The 23,452-nt window shown below is 43.8% G+C and overlaps 1 protein-coding gene across 1 annotated transcript in view; it reads right to left on the minus strand.

Annotated features, from left to right (window-relative positions):
* Nucleotides 1–23,452, minus strand: part of SCN8A (sodium voltage-gated channel alpha subunit 8) — a 129,343-nt gene that overhangs the window by 26,577 nt on the left and 79,314 nt on the right. The window contains exons 13-19 of the mRNA XM_024736644.1: nt 19,536–19,668; nt 14,298–14,536; nt 7,955–8,128; nt 5,574–5,930; nt 2,308–2,778; nt 1,655–1,772; nt 971–1,125 (exon numbers count right to left, since the gene is read on the minus strand). Coding sequence (XP_024592412.1) covers nt 971–1,125; nt 1,655–1,772; nt 2,308–2,778; nt 5,574–5,930; nt 7,955–8,128; nt 14,298–14,536; nt 19,536–19,668 — 1,647 coding nt within the window. The remainder of the gene's footprint in view (nt 1–970; nt 1,126–1,654; nt 1,773–2,307; nt 2,779–5,573; nt 5,931–7,954; nt 8,129–14,297; nt 14,537–19,535; nt 19,669–23,452) is intronic.

The following is a 23,452-nucleotide window of genomic DNA, read 5'->3' on the forward strand; positions in this document are numbered from 1 at the left end:
CAACTCCCCACCGTTCACCGTCGTCTTCACGCTCGGGCTCTTCTTCACCACATGTCACTTCCTGTCTCGGCTTCTCCTATTCTCCTACCTCACAAGTCAGAGAAACTTCTCAAGTCACTGGGGGATCTTTAACACTAAATTTGGGGCTTCTCTCTTGTTATTTTTTGCTTCCAGATTAGGCTCTAATTCCGCACCTACATGAATGTGCCCACCTTCTTTAAAAGCATTTCAAAATCCAGCATTCTTTACTTTTCCCTTAATTAAAAGAAGGAAAATGTGTTGTGTCTCTAGTCCCTGCTGTCTTCGGATCTACTCAACTAGGAAGCAGCTCCCTCACAGCAGACCCTGTGCACATCTCCTCAGTTAATAATCCTGCTAAAAAATGAAAGTAAACACCAAGATAATTAGTCCTAGTAGGGGAGGAACCTGTGTGTTCAGTGCCCTGTGTGCCTCACTGACTAATGAGAAGCAGGTACAACCACGTGAATATGACCTTCGTATCAGAGATCTGACTCTTAATATCTGCTAAGGCCGTGGGTTCTCCAAGTCCAGCAGCGTATGACGGGAGAGGGGGTGGAGGGGTACCACCTCCCTCCTACCTTGGGCAACTGAAAAGTCAAGAACTAGTGATTCAGGGTATTAGGCGAGAAAGGGAAGCTCATCTTAGGAAGTCGTTTTGAATGGTGCAAACTAAGCAGTGAAGATACTTGGTAATCTGTATTCTCTGCCTGATGAAAAGGGGCTCCTAGGCTTCAGAGGGATCGTGCTGAACCTCAGATGAAGATTTGGACAAGTCTGAATTCTAATCCCGAAGGCTCAAAACACCAGCTCGAAGCACTTCAGTAGATCATTATTCGTGGGTCTACAGTCAAGCCGTGTTCTCAGAGAAACCGGGCTTGGGCCCATGCAGTCCTTCCTGCTCTACCCCTTCCCCGGCCAATCCCCCACGGTTCTCTCCCCCGGACCTCACCAGGGCGCCACTGCTGAGCAGAATCATGAAGATGATGAAGGTCTCAAACCAATTGTGCTCCACAATGAGGAAGCAGGTTTTCCGCAGGATCCACCAGGACTTGCCCAGCCCCTCCTCAATGTTGACCTGGCAGCACGTGAATCTCTGGACACAACCTGGCACCAGCGGGAGAGGCAGGTCAGACTGTGGGACGTGCCCCGCCCAGATGTGCCCTCTCCTCCTTCTCCCAGACCCCAACCAGGTGCTGCCCCACCACACAGCCAGGAGTCCAGTGGCTGAATCAGAAGGTCTGACTCAGAAGTGGAGAGGGTGGCAGGGCTGAGGCCATGCTGCCAGGCTACCAGGGCAAGGCCCTCTGGCGCTGGGAAGATGGCCTATAAAGAAGCAGTGAGAGGGAGGAGAAAAGGGTGGTCAGGAGGCAGGCACGGCCATGACAGGAGAGGCCTTTCTAATGGAAGTCTGGGGCTGACGTCAAGAAAAAAGGACAAAGAAAAGCCTGAGAGTAAAAACTTGTGAGAGCTAAGACTCAAATAGGGAAAACAGTATCAACCTCCCTCAAAATGATGAGGCGGGGTGAAGACAGCCACAGAGCCCCCCTCCCCAGCCAACCACTGACCCTGGCAGGGATGTGTCTGTGAGCAGTGCAAGTACCACACGCCATCCCCTCTCCTGGCCCCCTTTCACCTTCTGTGAAACAGGCATCTGGATCCAAGTATTCCTCAGGCTGTTCCACAGGGACTTCTTCTACTTCTGGTTTGATATCAATGGTGCTGCCTTCAGAGGAGCTAGTGTCATCCAGTTTCTAGATACACAAGGAAAAGGGAGAGAAGCAACACTGCAGCAACACGTCCGCTCTACACTGACTGCGCTACCTTGGTACAGATGATGTACCGGATACAATTCTTGTTACAAACCCATGATCATCCAGTTCCTCACAGGCAAACGACTACCACAGCGCCCTCAAAACTTCTGTCAGGATGGGGCACAACATTAAAGCCCCCTCACAGACGACAGTGATCTACCCTAAGCAGAAGGTGGGCTACAGACTGGTCTCAGTAATACAGCTCAGACAGATTAATGGCAGGGAAGTACTTGACGGTTTTCTCCAGCCTCTGGATCCAGATGATCCAGAAGCAGTGGAGACGGATCTGGGAACATCACAGGAATCTAGCTCATCTAGAATAACAATGGGGGGTGGGTAGGGTTGGTTCTCAAAGTTGAGAGTCGCCTCTTCCAGAATCTCTCTGCCAGACCCATAGCTGAACCGACGCCTTGGGGCTGACAGAGCCGTTTGTTCTCACATAGGATCAAGACTGGTTTCTAGGCTAGGACCTTACATCTTTGCTGCCTTCAGGATCCGACTCGCTGCTAACGTCCTCGGTGTTGAGGTTCTCAAAATCAGACTCGCCTACCGCGATGGGCACTCTCACGGTCAGGTTGGGATTGTTGATGAAGGACATGTGGTCCTCATCAATGATGTACTTCTCCACGCTGCTGCCAATGCCGCTGGTTGTGCCATTGCCATTCTTCTGGAAGTCACCGTTCCGGTGGATGTCGGCGCCAGTGTGGTTGGCGATGCAGTTGGCCTTCTTTTCGTACAGCTCATCCAGAGGTTTCACCTCGTCGGCCTCGCGCTGCCTGAAGTGGGCCTGCATGAAGGCGCGCACTTTCAGCTTGGTCCAGGCCACGCCCTTCTTGATCCGGATAACTGAGATCTGTAGGTTGTTCATTTCCCCATCATCATCTGTGGCTGCCAAGTTGTCAGCACTGAAGGAGCTCAGGAGCAAGGCCAGAAACAGGTTCAGCACCTGTACCACGAGCATTAGGAAAAAGGAGAGTGAATGTAGAATGGTACTGGGTAAAGGCATCCACTAAACTAGGGTTGCAAACTGGGAGCCCACAGACTTATGTGAAAGACTCAAGAGTTTCTATTGTGTTTCACTTGACCCACGTAGCGTTTTAAATGTCACTAGGTGGGCATTTGGTTTGGTTTTGGTTGTAATACAAGGAGTTTAGTACCCCTTTTCTTGGTTCTTTTGTAGTGTTATATACATATATATGTACTTCAAAACACACTGCTTTTCTTATAATCCGAGAAAGCAAAGGCTGTATCCATTTTGGGAGAAAATTCCCCAAAAATAAAAACAAAAAGGTGGGCATGGGTTATTGGGGAGGATCAAAGAATGCATAGATGCCATGTGTTCATGAGCAGCAGATGTCCTGGAGGACCCAGGTTAGAAAAAAAGGAGGCTTGGAGAGCCAGCCTCTCATACTACAAATCTAGAAGGTGGAACTGAAATATATTTGATGTCACCCTATTTTAAGAATTAATTTTCTCTGTTTTCCTAACATTTATCAAAATTAAGTAGCTCTAGCAAGACAGTCATGGTGACTTTTGTGTTCTATCATATATCGAAGTGTCAAGCCATCAGAAACAACCTTTATTTATGTTGTCTTTCCCCCTAATTCACCGCATTGGGCATTAAATGAATGATTTTTATTAAGACTTACTTTTGAAAAGTGGGAGAGATGTTCACTTCTTGATTTACACTTGGCCCTTACTTTGTCACACTTCTGAAGAAGAGTAAGGCATATCGGTGGAGATAATCATATGTGCAGAGTGGGAGAAACGGAAACAATATATGAACTATATGTATCAGGATCACTGCGGCCATTTGCAGAATTACAAAGGGATATGGTCGGTAAAATGCGGGTCAGTTGCAGAAGGCTTTGAAGGCCAGGCTGAAAGACCTGAATTTTATTTAACTGGATTCACTACTGGTCCTTGAGCAAAGGAGTCACAGATGATGACAGAGATGTGAGAAAGTCATTCCTACTAGCTACGTACAAGGGTCGGGGGTGGGGGGGGCGTGGGGGGGACTAGGAATTAGGAGGCTGTTGCTTGCATGAATTGATGAGGGTCTGGATTAGGCTATAGTAACCTCAAACCTTAGCATGCAGAAGAATCTCCTGGGGTGGGATGCTTGTTAAAAACAAGCATTTCCTTGGCCTCACCTGAAAGATTCTGATTCAGTAGATCTGATGTAAGGCCTGGGACTCCGTCTCTTTTAATGAGTGAGACTCAGGTGATTGTGATGAAGGTGGTCTTCCTCACACTTTTAGAATTAACAGATGGGTTGTAGAAATGGAAAGGAAGGGGCAGATCTCAGAAATACTATGAAGAAAGATGTAGGTATAGAAATGCTAAGAAGAAAGACATATGAAAGACATCAGATATTTACTAGGAGTGGAGAGAAAAATCAGAAAGACTTATAGGTTACTAGAGACTACATGGGCAGAAGAACTGAGCCAAGAGGAACTGGGAAAGGTGTCATCAGAGGCAGAAATAATAGTGGATTCTGTCATGTGCTCAGGTATCTATAGCCAGTCATGGGGAGATGCCCCTGAAACAACTGAGAAAAGGAGGCTAGAGAAATGGTAGGAGGTCAGGGCTGGTAATGTTGACCCCACTACAGACCAGTAGGCAGCAGCTGTATTCACTGAAGGAGTGGAAAGACCAGAGGAATCAGGACTGAGGGGAAGTTGGCTGGGCATGGAGAATGCAAGCGATTAAGGAACATTACAGTGTCTATTTTTATAGGTCCAGTGAAAGAATAGGGGGAGCATGGCTAGTTCAGAGGTTGGTGAGTAGGAACCCTCTACTGGCATATGCTTCTCTGTGGCAGAAAAAGGAAGACACCTACTGTGGATGCGCTTATAAGGGGTCATCTGAGTATGCCTTCTTCCAGCCCTCCCTGCTCTACAGTCGCAAGCGGGCTTTGGCCTGACCTGAAAGATGAGTGCTTCTCAAACTTTAGCATGCATGTGAATCACCTGGGGATCTTGTTAAAAATGCAGATGCTAATTCAGTAGTTCTGGGGAGGGGTCTGAGATTCTGCGTCTCTAGGACACTCGCAAACGATCTCATTGTTGCTGGTCCTCGGATGACACTTTGAGAAACAAGGTGTGAAGTCTCTGTTGGGGAATGTTCTATATACAGAGGCAGAAGACAGCAGGCAGACAGATCAGAGTAAAGCAAGAAATTGATCTGCAACTTATACAAATTAGATAAAATCCTGGGATGGTTTAGATCCATGTTTCTCAATGGAGGGCAATTTTGACCCCTGAGGACAGTTGGCAATGTCTGAAGACATGTTTGGTTTTCACAACTTGGGACGGGAGTCACTACTGGACAGTAAAGAGTAGAGGCCGGGATACTGTAAACACCCTACAACATGCAGGAATGTTCCACAACAAGTAATGATCTAGCCCAAAAGATCAATATTGTCAAGGTCGGGAAATTCTTTTTTTTTTTGTAGCAGAAAGAGCATAGATTTTGAAGTCAAGGATCTAATATAAGCCCTGACTCTTTATCAGCTGTGTGACTTTGGAAAAATGTCTTAACTTTGCTGAGTTTTGTTTCCACAACTATGAAAGAGGGTTGACAGATTATGGGGCTCATGACCTAGTAGGAAAGAATAAAGAAAGAATAAAGACCAACACAGACATGGAAGGTAGTAGAAGCACTAAGCAGACTGGGCTTCTGGGTCCAGGGTAAGATGTTCAGAGAGAAGAACAAAAAGATCTACAAGTTAGTACTCACCACCAAGTTGCCGATGACCATGACCATCATGAAGACAATGAGGCACATGGCCTGGCCGGCCACCTCCATGCAGTCCCACATGGTCTCGATCCACTCCCCGCATAACACTCGAAAGACGATGAGGAAAGAGTGAAAGAAGTCATGCATGTGCCAGCGAGGGAGTTCACAGTCCTGGTTGATCTTGCAGACACACTCTTTGTAGCTCTTTCCAAAGAGTTGCATTCCCACCACGGCAAAGATGAAAACGATAATGGCCAGTACCAGGGTCAGGTTGCCCAGGGCACCCACTGAATTTCCAATAATCTTGATCAGCATGTTCAGGGTGGGCCAGGATTTGGCCAGCTTGAAGACTCGGAGCTATGGGAAAAAAAAAAACCCCAACAAAACCCAAGTGAAACTCAATTCATTTATTCTTACCACATGGCTACAATAAAAACATATGAAATTACTAAGATCATCTTAACATTTATTGAGCACCCTTGGGAAATCCCCAGGACTTTCTAACAGTATCTCAGACGAAAATGAGAGAAACTGAGGCAAAGATGAAGGAAAACAGATTAACTGCACAGGAAGTGAAAGATTTAAAACTAAGAACCAAGAATACTGCCTCTAGTCCCCTGAATTAGTCTCTGGGTCAATCTACCTTTTAAAAATCCATACCTGAAATAATCCTTTTCCCACTGATTTTCCCGACTTCTCAAGGAGCGTATCAAGGAAAATGTGATTCGTAGTGAACCAAAAGGTCAGTTGGGTAAGGACGGTGAAAATAAGTCATCTGTCTCTTCAAAAAAGCAAGCATTTAAAAATTCTACATACCTCTCTTTTTGCTTGCCAATAAATAATCAATCGCTGATATGAAACTTCGTGACATGCTTGGCATAACTTGGAGGAAAACCACAACCTCCAAGTAGGGGAAGTTCCAATATGTCAAATATCTTATGAAAAGGGACTATCCTGATATTAATTCAGAGGACAGAACCTTTGGTATCTGTCAATCACGAGATTTCTGTATTCTGTAATGAATGATTACAAGGTCTTGGCTACTAGCCTGAGAATTCTAATGCATGAAGCCCATGAACAGAGATCGTCATCATATGTCTTAAGTTAATAACTAACACGTGATGTAATAAGAATTCTGGTAGAAGGCAACAGCACTGATTAGGACTTTTTTTTTCCTATTGAAAACTTGAGTCTTCGTACATTGTTAGTGGGACTGTAATTTGATGTAACCCTTGAGGAGGGCAGGCTGGCATTACGTGGCAAAACTGTCTGCAGATCTATCTCTGAGCAAGCAATTGCACTTTTAGAAGGTTAAACTTACTGTATTTAGGTTAATGGTGTATGGTAAATATTTGTACTATCCTTTGATTATAAAAATAAACCTCAATAAATCTAAAAAAAAAAAGAAAACTTGAATCGTATCTGACAGCTCCAAGATTTACCAGATGTGGTTCTGTGCATACTCTGGGTCTCTCATATTTTTTCCCTATTCTGACTGGCTTTTAATTTATCAAGAGTATTAGTGGTAAGGCTTCTATCTCTTAATTCTTCATCTTATCTTCTAGATAATAAGAAGTATTCTCAAAAAGTCTACTGTGGGCTGGATCCTAACCAAAGACCAGTAAGCAGAGGTTCCAGAAACTTGACAAATTTTTGTGGCTTGGATTCAATGAGATTTCTGTTTTATAAACAGTTTCACTCTAATCCAACTCTATTTCTTAGATATGCTGAATATCCTGAAATCTTTTCAGTTGCAAGTGCTTAGGTATCTTCCCGGTAAGGAGATGCTTTGTCTGATGCTTTGTCTGAGTGGGATATCCCCATGATAACTCAGTTTCTCAAGGGACTTAATCAGGACATCACTTATGCCTATTCTTTCAAAGGCATTTTAGTAATTTGAACACTAACTTCTTCAAATACATTTGAAAAATCTTTCTTAACTAATTTCAATATAACTTTAAAAAACATTACTTTATTCTCATATTTTGGAAGGGGTCACCATGATAGAAGAAAAGAGTAGAGCCATCTTTGAAAAAGAAGAAATTCTTGCCACTTCAGGGAGGCTGAAAGAGGCTCACTAGCAAATCCAAATTTGACCTCAGAATAGCCCTTGGGAATCCTTCTTCTTTGTCTTTTAGATTAACCATTATTTTCTGAGAAACTTCATAAAGTTGATTTCTGTTTGTTGACTGATTTTAACAACTACTTTCTATATTAGGTAGTTAGCAGAAAAGTTTTCAATATTTTAGTTGCTAAGCCAATAAACAGCCAATGAAATATAGCTAAAGATTTTAAAAAATCATCAGATTATCTTATGCAAAACTCTTTCTAGTAGCTGCAAGATAGGAAATATAAAAAGAAATTGGAGAAATATGGAATACCAATCGGAAAGATCGCAGCACCGAAAGCCCCTCCACGTCTGCTAGACTCAGTTCCATTAAACTGAGGGAGACAATAAATCCATCAAAAATGTTCCAACCTTCTTGGAAATAATAGTAGGGATCCATGGCTATGAGCTTCAGGAACATTTCCGCTGTGAAAATTCCAGTGAAAACCTAAAGAGGGGAAGTCAGGGGGTAAGAAAAAAGAAATAATAAAAAGAAAATGCCTTTATCATCATCTTTGAATATGGCATGTCCAAGAAGCCACAAGCACCAGCCTTGGCTAAATTCTGCATCTGAGGCCGACAATACCTGGATGTCCCCTGACCACGCCACATGACGCAGGAAAGTCTTCTTATTTTCCTCTTTTTTTTTTTTTTTTTTTTTTTTTTTTTTTTTTTTTTGCGGTATGCGGGCCTCTCACTGTTGTGGCCTCTCCCGTGGCGGAGCACAGGCTCCGGATGCGCAGGCTCAGCGGCCATGGCTCACGGGCCCAGCCGCTCCGCGGCATGTGGGATCCTCCCGGACCGGGGCACGAACCCGCGTCCCCTGCATCGGGAGGCGGACTCTCAACCACTGCGCCACCAGGGAAGCCCTTATTTTCCTCTTGAATGAAGAGGAAATGTTCACATCTTTGTTGCCAGAACTACCCAATTCATATTGTCCAAACGTGCAGTTAAAAAATTATTCTAAGCGATTGAAAATATCACACAGGTGACTCCTAAGGGGTCAGCAGTCGTTTGAATGCGTAAGCCACATTTGGGATGTTGGCCAAAAAAAAATCACTCATGTTATAATTATATTTTAAAAATACAGTATTATTCCTGATTTGACATTATGTGCCTTCTCAAACATCGACATATACTGCAAGCTTTCTTATTTTAAATGGTAAAAGCAACAGAACATTGCTAAAAGTGTGAAAAATACAGGAGAAACGTTCACAGTCTCACCACCTTGCATACAACTATTATTTTAATGTACTCCTTTTCTTTTTTTTTCTTCAAATGCATATATATTTTGTCAGAGTTGTAAACCACAGACTACATAATATTTTAGCTTTACACTTACCTTGACTTATCACGACTCATTTCACTTATCACGTATTTTGCATTTATCATGACTCCATTCACGTTGCAACACGGTCTTCCTAATTCTCACTTTTATTGCTTGTATAATATTCTATTCGGTAAATATATCCTCAAAGAATTTTCTTATTGTTGGAGACTTTGGTCCTTCCTTTTGATTTTTTCAATATCATAGTCAATAATGTAGTAATTGTTTTAGATTTGGAGCTTATTGGGTACGAGAATGACTTCTTCCCTGTGTTACCTGGCTCCCACTTTTCTGCCTTTCAGAGCACCTTGTGTTTCCCAATGCTTTCTGTATCCTTCCCAAGGCCTTAGTAACATAACATGCAGGGAGAGAGTAAAATCCCATGAACTCCAGTTTTGACAAGACCAATACCCTCATTCTAGCCTAAGCATGTAACATACGACTATTACTGAATATTCTATTTTTACAGGAGAGGACTTTACACGCAGCAGATTTAAAATTCATAGTAAGTTAATACTTGTAACCACTTCGTTACCAACTTTACATATGAAGGAGTTGGAAAACTTTGGAGATATGGTCTGAGGACAGAATTAAAAATAGTGAAAAATACTTGGATTACAGACACTGTTTTGAAGTTAATGTATAGCATTTGAGTTAATGTATAGCAATAAACAGAACGACTTGATGAAAACACAACAAAATGGATAAACGGGCTGGAAATTTTGGGGGTCCATATACGTTTCTAGGGTTCTCCCACTTTGCTAAATTGAAGATGCAGTATTCTAAAACTGAAAGAAAATATTCCCTGAAGAGATCTGGTTAAGTTAAATCAAAGTTCATAGTGCAAGCTAAGCGTCTACAAATAGAATACCACTCTGCGTGAGGTCAGGAAAGTAGGGGCAGTGAATCAACTCCTGACACACACTTTACCCTTAGCATCAGCCCATCAAAGGTTTCTCTACATAGAAACATTAACCCACTGGACGTACACTAAGTAGAGGCTGAATGTGCTGCCCCATTAGTTCTTGGTGAGCATACAGTAAGTGCTCAGTAACAAGCACGGGCTGACTGACCTCGGAGTATCTGTACTGTGGGAACTCTGGTTCCTGACAGAAGATCAATGACACAGTTGTGTGGTGCTGCCTTTCAATGGGATGAAAGGCCTCCAGGCGCCTGGTAGAAATGCCTGTGACAGAGGTCGGCACCCATGTTGTTTCAGCACATAGTGTGCTACCCTTGTTTGGGGTTTGGGTGAAAATAAATTTGTAACTATTGGAAGGAATTCAGTGGAGCAGAGTAGATTTCAGGTTATCCATTTGATGCCATTCTCCTCGGCACTGTGATATGCTTCTTGAGGAGAAAAAGGAACTACAAGGACTTCCTCGGTGGTGCAGTGGTTAAGAATCCGCCTGCTAATGCAGGGGACACGGGTTCGAGCCCTGGTCCAGGAAGAACCCACATGCTGCGGAGCAACTAAGCCCGTGCACCACAACTACTGAGCCTGAGCTCTAGAGCCCGGGAGCCACAACTACTGAGCCCGCGTGCCGCAACTACTGAAGCCTGCGCGCCTAGAGCCCGTGCTCTGCAACAAGAGAAGCCACTGCAATGAGAAGCCCGTGCACTGCAACGAAGGGTAGCCCCTGCTCTCCGCCAACTAGAGAAAGCCCACGTGCGGCAACAAAGACCTAACACAGCCAAACATAAATAAATTAATTAATTAAAAAAAAAAGGGAACTACGAGCAGCACATCAACTGTCTATAAATGTCCCTCTTGTGAATGTCATCAAACATTCACCTAAGAATTTATGTTCTAGTGCAGCAGATCTCAAAGTGTAGTCGGGGATCCCTGAGGTCCCTAAGACCTCAATGGTCTTAGGAAGGAAGCAATGAGGATGTGTTGAAAGGACACAGAAGCCACCTTGAAGGGACTCCTACTGGCCAAATCAGGAATGGTTTAAACATCTAAGTACATGATAGTAATGGGTTAAAATAAAACCCACTGAATAAGACTGAAAACTCTGAGTCCATACAGATATAAGTAAGTAAAGGAATAAATCAAAAGTTTAATGAAAAACAGGAAATTTAGATAGCTTCAAAGTGTCTTCCTCACAAACACTTATTAATCGTAAATGGAAAAAGAGTAACTGTGCAGGGGAGAAGCCTGGCAGAACCTCCTTAATCAAGTGATCAAGTGACCACAGGCAGAAATGGGACAAATGCAAATCACGTGCCACCTGGTAGATGTAATGAGAAGATGACAGTCCTGCAAAAGCCCAGGAGAATGTACTTGTTTGTAAAAGCACACTACAGTATTTGGGGGTGACAGGCTGTGTCAGCAACTTACTCTCAAAAAATAGTTTTTTACACTGTACTTGAAACTTCTGTAAGATTAAGATTGTTTAAAAAACCACATTATAAACTCACTGTTGTGTTCAAATGGTTACCAAAAAAAGGCAAGAAAAGAATCATTACGTTTATCTACTAAACAATACAAAAGTCAAGTAGCTTTCCTGGGTTCACTTTCCTCTATAAAACATGGGGGTTGGATCGAATTATCTTTACTCTTCCTCCTATTATGAACGTTTTTTTCTTATGGGGAGGATGGAAGAGGCAGGGATTGCCAATTTACAGAATGCTGTTCTCATCTTCCCTCAAAAACATCTATCTGCACGTTTGTGGACAAACACAACTCAATTCACTGTCCCAGCTGTGGGAAAAGCCTCACTGTCCAACCACAAGAGAAGGTCCTAGGGCTTCCCTGGTGGCGCGGTGGTTGGGAGTCTGCCTGCCGATGCAGGGGACGCGGGTTCGTGCCCTGGTCCGGGAGGATCCCACATGCCGCGGAGCGGCTGGGCCCGTGAGCCATGGCCGCTGAGCCTGCGCGTCCCGAGCCTGTGCTCCGCGGCGGGAGGGGCCACGGCGGGGACAGGCCCGGGTACCGCAAAAAAAAAAAAAAAAAAAAAAAAAAGAGAAGGTCCTAGTCTATTTCACAAGCTAGTCCACCCATTTTTTTATTGCTGTTGTTCTCTTATTCTCAGGTTCAGTCAAAGGCTGTATCCAAATCTCCAAGCCTTTGAAAATTCTCCTACTGAACTACACTTAAACAGTTTCCAGTATGGAGAGTACTTTTCACTAGTCCAAATACTTCTGTATAGGTTCTCATTTTTTCCTCCCAACTACTGATGACATGGTGTCATCCTCATTTTACAGATGTAAAACATTTCCGGACAGAAATCAATGGCTTATTTAAGGCTAATATGTCCAAAACAGAACTCCTGATTTTAAACTGCACCCCTGTTCCTTGCTCAGTCATCCCCATTTCCCCCTCAGTTACCAAACTTCCCCAATCGAGGCACCATTCCTGATTTCTTTCCCTCAACCCTCATGTCCAATTCACTGGCCAGTCCAAAGTATCCTGAACCATTCACTGTTCTCCATCCCCACTGCTAATCAGACATTACTTTTCCCTTGAAAACTCTGCCCCCGGAGTGCTTTCTCTTTGTAGAACTTGGTTCCGGTTGGCTTAGCTCAGGAAGTCCCTAAATATTAGCTGCTGACCTTCTCCTCTCTCCCTCTTCTTTAGTGATGATTCTGGGCAAAGTCTTCTGAATGCTCACGACTCTTTTAGGTTTTCTTTTTTTTGGGGGGGGGGGCGCTGGGCTGTGCAGCATGCGGGATCTTAGTTCCCCAACCAGGGATGGAACCCGTGCCCCCCGCAGTGGAAGCAGTGGAAGGGTGGAGTCTTAACCACCTGACTGCCAGGGAAGTCCCCTCTAGATTTTCAAGAAGCGAAAAATAACGTTATTTGCTGGCCTGGTCTGAGGGCAATTCTGCTGGTAGTATGTGAAAAGGCCTCTCAAAATCCCTTGGAAATCAAGGACTGATTCTGTGAAAAGCAAGTAAAAGTAAAGACTTTGAGAAAAACAAAACACTGCAGGAAACACATCACTGCCACTACCATCAACAACAAAGTTGATCAAGCCATATTTCTCGTTACATAACTATTGGCTAATAAAATAAAGCTTCTATCTATAGGATATTTTTGATTGGCTCAAAATGCTGCTTGATGGCCAAGCCCCAGGGTCGGCCAATCACACAGCAAGCTACCTTCAGAGGCCTTTCAGAGACAGTTAACAGGTTTCCTGGATAGTCTATGAGGGTATCCTGTTTCGAGACTCTGGGTATTTCATTGAGCCGCACACTGCAGTAGTGAGTCGGAAGTGTGTCACTAACTCAGACATAAAGATCGGAAAGATTACAGTATCACCTTGGATGTGTACTAGGGAACATCAGCTGTAAGGACTCACCAGTGTGTGTTTTCCGAATCAGCAGTCAAAATGATAACACTTTAATAGTGTATTAGGACTTAAGGTAGAAACTGTGTGTGTGCGTGTGTGTGTGTGTGTGTGTGTGTGTGTATGAAAGAGAGAGAGAGAGAGAAATACCAGGCAGAGATCATGCACAGATTAAATGGTAACAACTAGATTTGACAGGCCTATAGTGTAACTCGTAAAGAATAATGCAGCCAGATGACCTAGAGGATTCTTTCCAACTAACTCTTCACAGTCGATCAAAATTCAATCAACTCCTGATTTTTGTACTAAAGAAGTAAAACAGGAAATCCCCCAATTACAACTACTTGACTTCACGATACACGATATAATCTATTTTTTTAAAACTGCATACTTATCTTCTAAATAATATAAATTAATCACTTCAACCAACGTTAAAATAAATTTGGCACAGATCAACTAATGCTAGAAACTGGATGACACTCAGAAGTTGGACAGGAGGGGAAACCAGCCTGGAATTTAAAATTTCCCGTGGACAGTCCCCCTATGGATAATTAAGATATGACGGTGTGGGCAAATTTATCATTAGATTTAACGCCCTGAAAGAGCTCCCCTATTTTGTGGTGGTTGTTACTGAAGGTGAAAAAGGGGAAGCGGTTTGCTGGAGTAATGCAGGAATTAATGTGAGAAACAGGATGAGAAAGAAATCCACAAGTCCTTGGCTCAGGTTGCGGAAACCAACCCACTGTACCATGCCTCCCATTCTGCAACCAACAGCTCCTAAATGACGTCCTCAAAGTTCTGCAGAAAGAGGAAACAGCCAAGGGATCACAACAGTGAGCGGAAGCGGCGGGGCTGCGGCATATGTGGAAGCATTTGTCTTCCAATTAACTATTACTTTCTTTTCAACTAAACTCCAGCTTTCAGTCTCGGAAAAATAATTCCTACAGGCAAAACCCGTCCAGATGGTCAAAGCAGGAGGCCGTGCCCCATCTTACCAGATTTCCTACAGTCAAGACATGTTCAAACTGTGGTGTCATAGGATGGTGCTCCATTGCCATAAACAGTGTATTCAGGACAATGCAGATGGTGATGGCCAAGTCCACAAAAGGGTCCATAACGATCAAGTTTACAATCTCTTTCAGCTTTATCCAGTAGGGGTGACACTCCCAGATGAGGAAAGTGTTGGCAAATTTATACCAGCATGGCGGGCACTTTCTCTGAGACTCTTCCAGCTCTGTAGTGAGTAGAGAACAAAGGTAGCCCCTCAGTCTTGGGAAGAAAACAAAAGGGTTGGACTTGGTGGGTATCACTGCTATCAACACAAAGAAGGAAGGTGGCCAGGGAGTGCTGACGTTCCTGAGGGCTTCCCTCAGTTTTCCTCCTCTTGAAGGCAGAGAGGAGGAGGCATGACGAGTGCCAGGTCACATCCCAGTTAACAAGGATCTAGTTATAAACAAAACTCAATCCACCCGTTTGGGAAGCATAGCAACCCTGGTTCAACTGGCTTCCACACTCACGAGTGTATGATCTCAGGCAAGGTACCGCGTCCTCTACGCTTCCGTTGCCTCATCTAAAAGGGCACTGACTTGCAGGCTATAGGACTAAATGAATCCTATAATCCTCCTCCATTGCTTACAGATAGCACACAGCACAGGGCCTGGCACGAGGTAAGTCCGCAATAAACGGTAGATATTTTATTACACATGGTATCATTAAACTATGTATTATCAGAGAAGCAGTCAAAAGCACACACACTGAAGCCAGACATATACGGGCGTAACCAGCTCAGGCAGCTGCTAACTGTGGGCCCTTGAGTAAATTACTTCAGTTTGCTGCGACAATTAAATGAGCTAAAACGTATATAAAGTGCCTCAGAACACCCCAGCATACAGCAAGTGCTATGAAAGCACTTGCTATTGTTGTTTATTTTCTTTACAGCACAACCAGCACTGTCAACCAAGCCACCACGTGGACCGTCTGTCTTAGGTTCTCAAAGATGTATGAGTTCACAATGTGAGTTTGCAGTGCAGTCAGGAACAGAGGTTGCATTCCTTCCCCTTTGCTCCTTCCTTCCTCTTTCTCATCTCTGCTCTTCTCTCTTTCTCCTTCTCTTGCCCTTTCACCCTTTCCCACTCTCATCCTTTCTTTCTCTATCTTCTTCGTCTCCCCGTCCCTCAGTCTCTTTCTTCTTTCCTTTTTGTTTCTCTTCTTTTGTCTTCTCCTCTTCGTCTCTTTAGTCTGTCCCTCTTTTAAAAGCAGGACCCATTTTTTCAAACAAGATCTTATGTGACCCCCAATATGTAAAATAGACAAACCAGGAGCTGCTCTAGTTTAGGCAGGAAGAGGAGCTTGGGCAGGGCAAGCAGGGCAATCCAAGTCTTCCTTCCCTGAGGTACTACCCCAGGGTCCTAGGACTCTGATAAACCCAGACTGATAATCACTGGACTCGATGAGCTCTAAGGTCGTTTACAAAGCAAAGACTAGAAAGGACAATTAGACACTAAAGGCGGAGAGCCATTCAGCTCCAACAATCTAGGCGTGAGGCCCTCGGTAACAAAGCCCTCCTCAAAATTAAGTATGAAATATAATAGCTAGCATCACAAAAGTCCAAGGACCTTGATCTGGAAGGATGTTCTTGAAGAGGGGTAACTTTGAAAACCCATCAGCGTGATAATCCTTAGAGGCCAGGTCTTGGCTCTGTGGGGTTGGATATAACTGCATCCGCTACCACCCTGACCCCACTCAAATCCACTAACAAAATCAAATCATTCAGGGAATAGAAAAAAAGTTTCCCAACATTTCACGAAGAGCAAGATGGCTGCTTTAAATCAGTCTACTTTCCCTTTTTCCAACCAGCCGGTTGGTGCCCATGGTGATGGCTTTATTTTAGATGGGGTGCTTTGGTTGGGCTTTTAATTGGCTCCCTGGTTGCTAAGAAAATGGTTGCCTTGGTTTTTCAGATTTAAGGGCCACAGTAAGCGACACGTGGGAGTCTGCGTGGGAAAGGAAGTCTGTGAAGAAAATTTGCTTTGGTTTCTTCCTCATAGAACTCCCTCCCTTCCCAAGGTAAATTTAGTCTTCTTCCCAAAAAAGAAAATTGAAAAGGTTCTCTTATTTCCATGAATTCTTATAGTACATATTTGGAAATCTGGTTCCGTTCCTTTTTTATCTCCTCCTCTCTCCAAATGTCCGCTGTTCACCTGCACGTGGAGGTTGAAGCAGCGGACTGTTCACGTTTCTAACAGTTGACAACTGTAATGTTTTACAAGGAACTAGGCTCCGAGTCCTCGCCAGACAGACAAGGGTAGGGTTTCCCTACCCTGTGGGGCACCAAAAAGGGATACTAGGTATCTAGTATCCTTCCCGTTTACTGAGAGGGGGAGATCCTCAGGATACTCGTTTCCGTTCCACAAAAACGAAGACAATGCGGAGCCTTAGGAGCTAGAAGAGATCAGTTAGGTGAATAAGGAGGTTTATAAAGGGACACACAACTCTGCACACCGTTACTGGCCCTACACACCCACAACAGCAAAGTCTGGGCAAATGTGTTAACATATGGGGGTGAGATGTCCAAAAGTTTGTGAGGCTCCCCTTAGTTTGCTCCTGGACATTTTCAGAGAGAACCTTGGGGGCACTGGGAATTGTAGTCTCAACCTTGGCGGCACTGGGAATTGTAGTCTCAACCTTGGGGGCACTGGGAATTGTAGTCTCAACCTTGGGGGCACTGGGAATTGTAGTCTCAACCTCCTCCAAGATGGTGGCCTTTGTAGACCAGGAGGTTTCTGAAGGCCAGGGCTTCTCCCAGGTCAATTCAACAACGTGCTAGGCACTGGGACTGCCTTGATGAACAAGAATCGCCACCCTCACAGAGCTTATAGCCGCACCTGGAAAGGCAGACACCAGGTAAGTAATTGCACTGACACTTTTGAAACTGTTTCACCTGAGAATCAATAATGCTAAATACCATCACTGCTTCCTCCTCCTTACTTCAACTCTCTCCCCTTCTCCCATAGCTTTACCGCTTTGAGGAGAAGCAAGAGCACATTACTCTGCCGACACCCCATGCCCCGTCCTCTGAAATATCCCCAAAGCTTACGACTCTGCTGAGTGCGAATTCCGCTGGGTTTACTGGACCCTGCTGAGCATGCTTGCGATAGGATAGGGGTGAGGCAGAGCAGGCAGGATTATCTCATTATTTGTAGGATTATCTCATTATTTACAGGATTCTGGAATTCTCCACTGTGGTTTCTAAACCATTAGATAAGAAGCCCGCTTCTTTGGATTAAAATAATGTCAGAGTTTCCTAACTGAAGGCTGAAAAGCAGAAACAAGTATTCATCCAATGTTGGCTTTCCATGTTGTAGCACTTGTTAAATACGGAGGGAACAGTGGTTAAATAGGAATGGATCTTTCTTAATGTCCTTTAATTCTCTCACATCATTCAGCGCCAGCCATTCACTGTCCTTTGATTACAGCAGTTCTGTCTCATCAGCTTTAGCAAAGGGAGTCAAATCCGACGAAGCCCTCCGAAAGGAATCCCGGAGCCCAGTACTCCTCCCCAGTTCCAAGCACAACAAGATTCAGTTCCGTACACATTTTTTGAGCATCTACTTTTGCCAGAGCCTGCGCTAGGCCACCAAGGTAACCAATAAATCACTGTTGCATTGCATGGATAGCTCTCCTGCTCTGATGTTTTTACCAGGAATAAAACAGGCCTGTTGGAGGTTGTTCGTCTTTCTTTCTCAACTGCTACAGATACTCAGAGAAATCTTGTCTTGGTCTCCAAGTGAAGAATAAAATTTGCTAAGGTTCTTAAGCTAATATTGATATATCTTATCTTGGAATTCTTATGATCTGCAGTTACTTACCTGTTATCTCAAAGTATAAACTATAAAGCTTAAAGATGTTCTATCGGACAATGACCTCAATGGGAATTAAAGAAAACAGGACAAATGAAGCTGTTCAGGAGCTGAAAAGTAGTTAGTTCAGTATTCTTTTTACGTGATACATTCTCAAGATTAGTCTAGGTTTAGTCTAACTCCTTGCCCATATGTGCAGATGTGAGTATTCCAGGGGAGTTTCAGGTTCCCTTCTAGGGATTCTCCTTTCACCACAGATGCCCCTGCCCATCTCTCTCTCTCTCTCTCTCTCTCTCTCTCTCTCTCTCTCTCTCTCTCACTCACACACACACACACACACACAGACTAGAAGTGGTATGTGGCTTAAATGACTCAAAAACAAAACAAAACAAAAAAACAACTTGTTCCAAGGACACCAGAGTAATTTGAGTCTCCTTATCTCAGGGACTCTGATTATTACTGGGTTAGCCTGGGTGTGTGGATTCTGAAGAACGGCAATCAGGAACAGTACGGATCTATAATGGGACAACTCAGCTAAATCAGCATGAATCAGGTGGAGAAGAAGCATGCAGAATCAATCAGAATCGTGTGAGAGGAAACCTGGTCACTGAATCTACTGCCAAAGAAATCAAGAGGAGCCTGGAATACAGACCACAGTCGGACAGAAAGCAGACAGTTGCGAGGGAACTGCAGTGTAACGGGAAATCCTCAGCAAGCCAGGCTGTGTCACGGAGGAGCCACCTGCCACGGAGTTCAGGCTCTGACGGCTACGCTGCTGCAGGCACGCTATGATTCAACAGTGGCTGCCCTTCCCCCGGGCACAGAGCGCCAGCGTTAGAGGGGTTTCAGCTTACCTGTTCACTCGTGCAATGTATTTATGGATATATGGGGGTGTTTAAAGCGAAGCAGAATTAGATATAATCACAATGCACGGTACACTTGTCCTTAAGGGAAAACCAAAAGATCTGTAAGTAGCTAAGAAGGAAAGGAGGAAGGTAAGTTTTGTGGTCGAGGGCAGGAGGGGGGGCTCCATCATTTTCTGTCATCACAGTTCTTCCGTCTCTGTTCCTCTCTGCCTCACGTCACCCTACTGGCTCCTCATGGTGCTGGAGCCACCATGAGGTCCTCTAGCTCGCTCTTACGCTGTTCCTTCATACTTCTTACCTATCTGTGCACTGCGCTGGCAGCGGCTTTGAAGTCCTTCCTGGATTCTCCGCATGTAGATCTGAAATGCTGGTTTCTATAACCAGCAGACTCTATTCCTAAAGCTGAGACAATTTTTGCGAAACTCAGACCAAGGGACTATATTTATATTATCACGCACGCTACATATTTATGGCTCGGCAGCTTGGCCCAGCTTCACAAGGCACATACCTTCTACCAGTGTATTTGTAACAACACTCAGTATACTGTTGATCCTGTCCTTCCGCCCATAGGAGGCCAGTTGGTCCATGGAAACTAAGAGAGATCCAGGGCCTTTCTTCTTGATTTCCACCTCGGTTGTAGCCTGAAAAAAACAGCAAGTTGGGTGAGTAAAGTCTTATCAACGTGAAGGCTGGGCCTTAGCGGATATAGTCTAGAGTGAGCGAGAACCTATGCTCTTCCTTAGATCTTTTTACTTTGATCCTACAGTCCTATTCACCTCAAGGAGTAGAATGAAATGAGTTGGCCATGGATCATCCTTAGTTCCAGAGATGACAAGACCAAGTCGTTTAAGTGTGTATAAAATCTACAGTGAACCCAAGAGTCTGGCTGGGATCCAAATACATCCTCTGCTCAATGTACGCAGAGAGTAGAAAGACCAGGTCCCCTGGGAAAACGCCATCAGAAGCAGACCCTCCTGTCCTCCTCTCATATCCACAGCATTTGGCTAGAATTGGACCACGTGATAAAATAAGTCAAATTCACCTGTACGTGAAATTTCATGAAGGGCCAGGTCCCTGATCACACTGAGTATTACAAACTGTCACTTCCAAATGGCAAAACTGGGCCTAACTGAACGTTAGCAAGTGGAAGTTCCACTCCAAATCTCCTCCAAGCCACTGCAAACAAGAATGGTAGGTTTTGCCATCTTAATTAAACACATTGCCTCATATGTCTTTTTACATTGATCTTGTCTTTTTACATTTTTATTTTATGAGTTAACCTGAAATTTTCAAATTCCCAACCCAATAAAAAGGGCAGAAAACACCATCAGACTGTTAAACAAAATATTTTGTACACACTCCTCCTTGGGCGATACCAGTATGGTAGATTACGGCAAAGGGTTTCTGAATGTCCCTAGCTTGCGCTGTTTGTGCCAACCTGAATATTCTACATCAGATCAGGCTTAATGGGGTGGCTTAAAACCTAGCTTTCTAGTTAACCATGCTGTCCACTGTAACACGTCAACCATATAAACTTAGCTGCTCCTTCCATGTGAAGGTAAGAGGACAGAGACAGTCACCACAGGACAGGGAAGACATGTGTTTGTATGAAGCTAGAGAATTATCTGTCTGATCAGTGACAGAAAGTTTTGAAAAGAAAATAATCGTCTCTGGAGAGTTACATCAGAAAGCCTTTCTATGCTTACATATATTTAGATTTTAAGAACTGTACTGAAGAAAGTTCCTGGCAGATTACAATTTATCCCATCGTGGTGTTTTATCAAATAGCTCCACTGATTCAGAGATTTGGTTTACCTTAGGGTTTTGTTTGTTTTGTGTTTGTCTGGCAGAGCTACAGAAGAAATGGAAAAGAAAAAGAACTGGTTTCCTTGGGAATTCCTGGATGCATTACTATACAAGCATCTGTATTTGTAAGAATGACTGAACCATTCGCTCAGGTCATGATACAGTATATTTCTTTGAGAAATCACTTTTTGCTACAATTCCCAGCCTGATATTCATGACATTTAATAAATGAGATTAAACTACTATATTTAAAAAATGACAGGACTTCCCTGGTAGCACAGTGGTTAAGAATCCGCCTGCCAGTGCAGGGGACACAGGTCCAAGCCCCGGTCCGGGAAGATCCCACATGCCGCGGAGCAACTAAGTCCGAGCGCCGCAACTACTGAGCCTGTGCTCTGGAGCCCGCGAGCCACAACTACTGAGCCCACATGCCACAACTACTAAAGCCCGCGAAGTCTTATCAACGTGAAGGCTGGGCCTTAGCGGATATAGTCTAGAGTGAGCGAGAACCTATGCTCTTCCTTAGATCTTTTTACTTTGATCCTACAGTCCTATTCACCTCAAGGAGTAGAATGAAATGAGTTGGCCATGGATCATCCTTAGTTCCAGAGATGACAAGACCAAGTCGTTTAAGTGTGTATAAAATCTACAGTGAACCCAAGAGTCTGGCTGGGATCCAAATACATCCTCTGCTCAATGTACGCAGAGAGTAGAAAGACCAGGTCCCCTGGGAAAACGCCATCAGAAGCAGACCCTCCTGTCCTCCTCTCATATCCACAGCATTTGGCTAGAATTGGACCACGTGATAAAATAAGTCAAATTCACCTGTACGTGAAATTTCATGAAGGGCCAGGTCCCTGATCACACTGAGTATTACAAACTGTCACTTCCAAATGGCAAAACTGGGCCTAACTGAACGTTAGCAAGTGGAAGTTCCACTCCAAATCTCCTCCAAGCCACTGCAAACAAGAATGGTAGGTTTTGCCATCTTAATTAAACACATTGCCTCATATGTCTTTTTACATTGATCTTGTCTTTTTACATTTTTATTTTATGAGTTAACCTGAAATTTTCAAATTCCCAACCCAATAAAAAGGGCAGAAAACACCATCAGACTGTTAAACAAAATATTTTGTACACACTCCTCCTTGGGCGATACCAGTATGGTAGATTACGGCAAAGGGTTTCTGAATGTCCCTAGCTTGCGCTGTTTGTGCCAACCTGAATATTCTACATCAGATCAGGCTTAATGGGGTGGCTTAAAACCTAGCTTTCTAGTTAACCATGCTGTCCACTGTAACACGTCAACCATATAAACTTAGCTGCTCCTTCCATGTGAAGGTAAGAGGACAGAGACAGTCACCACAGGACAGGGAAGACATGTGTTTGTATGAAGCTAGAGAATTATCTGTCTGATCAGTGACAGAAAGTTTTGAAAAGAAAATAATCGTCTCTGGAGAGTTACATCAGAAAGCCTTTCTATGCTTACATATATTTAGATTTTAAGAACTGTACTGAAGAAAGTTCCTGGCAGATTACAATTTATCCCATCGTGGTGTTTTATCAAATAGCTCCACTGATTCAGAGATTTGGTTTACCTTAGGGTTTTGTTTGTTTTGTGTTTGTCTGGCAGAGCTACAGAAGAAATGGAAAAGAAAAAGAACTGGTTTCCTTGGGAATTCCTGGATGCATTACTATACAAGCATCTGTATTTGTAAGAATGACTGAACCATTCGCTCAGGTCATGATACAGTATATTTCTTTGAGAAATCACTTTTTGCTACAATTCCCAGCCTGATATTCATGACATTTAATAAATGAGATTAAACTACTATATTTAAAAAATGACAGGACTTCCCTGGTAGCACAGTGGTTAAGAATCCGCCTGCCAGTGCAGGGGACACAGGTCCAAGCCCCGGTCCGGGAAGATCCCACATGCCGCGGAGCAACTAAGTCCGAGCGCCGCAACTACTGAGCCTGTGCTCTGGAGCCCGCGAGCCACAACTACTGAGCCCACATGCCACAACTACTAAAGCCCGCGTGCCTAGAGCCTGTGCTCCACATCAAAGAGAAGCCACCGCAATGAGAAGCCCGCGCACCACAACGAAGAGTAGCCCCCGCTCATTGCAACTAGAGAAAGCCCGCGCGCAGCAACGAAGACCCAACGCAGCCAAAAATAAATTAAAATAAATAAATAAATTTATTTTAAAAAATGACAATCATCTAAAAATGAACACAGAAGTCCCAATACAATGGACATTCTTATTTCTGACATTTATTAATTCTAGATTTTTAATTGAACTGCCCTTCCGCAAATCTACAATAGATAGATTTTATAATGCTGACCCCCGAGGTACTGGAAGATCTAATGGACTGGCTGGTTCATCAAAGAAGGATGAAACTGCACGTAATATGGCTTTGGTATTAGTGTAGCTTACTGCCTTTTGGGCATGCTGGATGTAATAAGATATAAATTCTTCAGGCTTTAATAACACCAACCTTAAAAAACAAAATTAATGAAAATTCTATCTAAAAAGACCCAGTCAAATCATTATATTATCATTTGTTGACACCTATTCAAAAGATAAAACAATTTTTAGCTTGGATAAAAAAAATCCA

This window comes from Neophocaena asiaeorientalis, unplaced genomic scaffold, assembly GCF_003031525.2.
Source record: "Neophocaena asiaeorientalis asiaeorientalis breed wild unplaced genomic scaffold, Neophocaena_asiaeorientalis_V1.1 scaffold134, whole genome shotgun sequence".
NCBI classification, from domain to species: domain Eukaryota; kingdom Metazoa; phylum Chordata; class Mammalia; order Artiodactyla; family Phocoenidae; genus Neophocaena; species Neophocaena asiaeorientalis.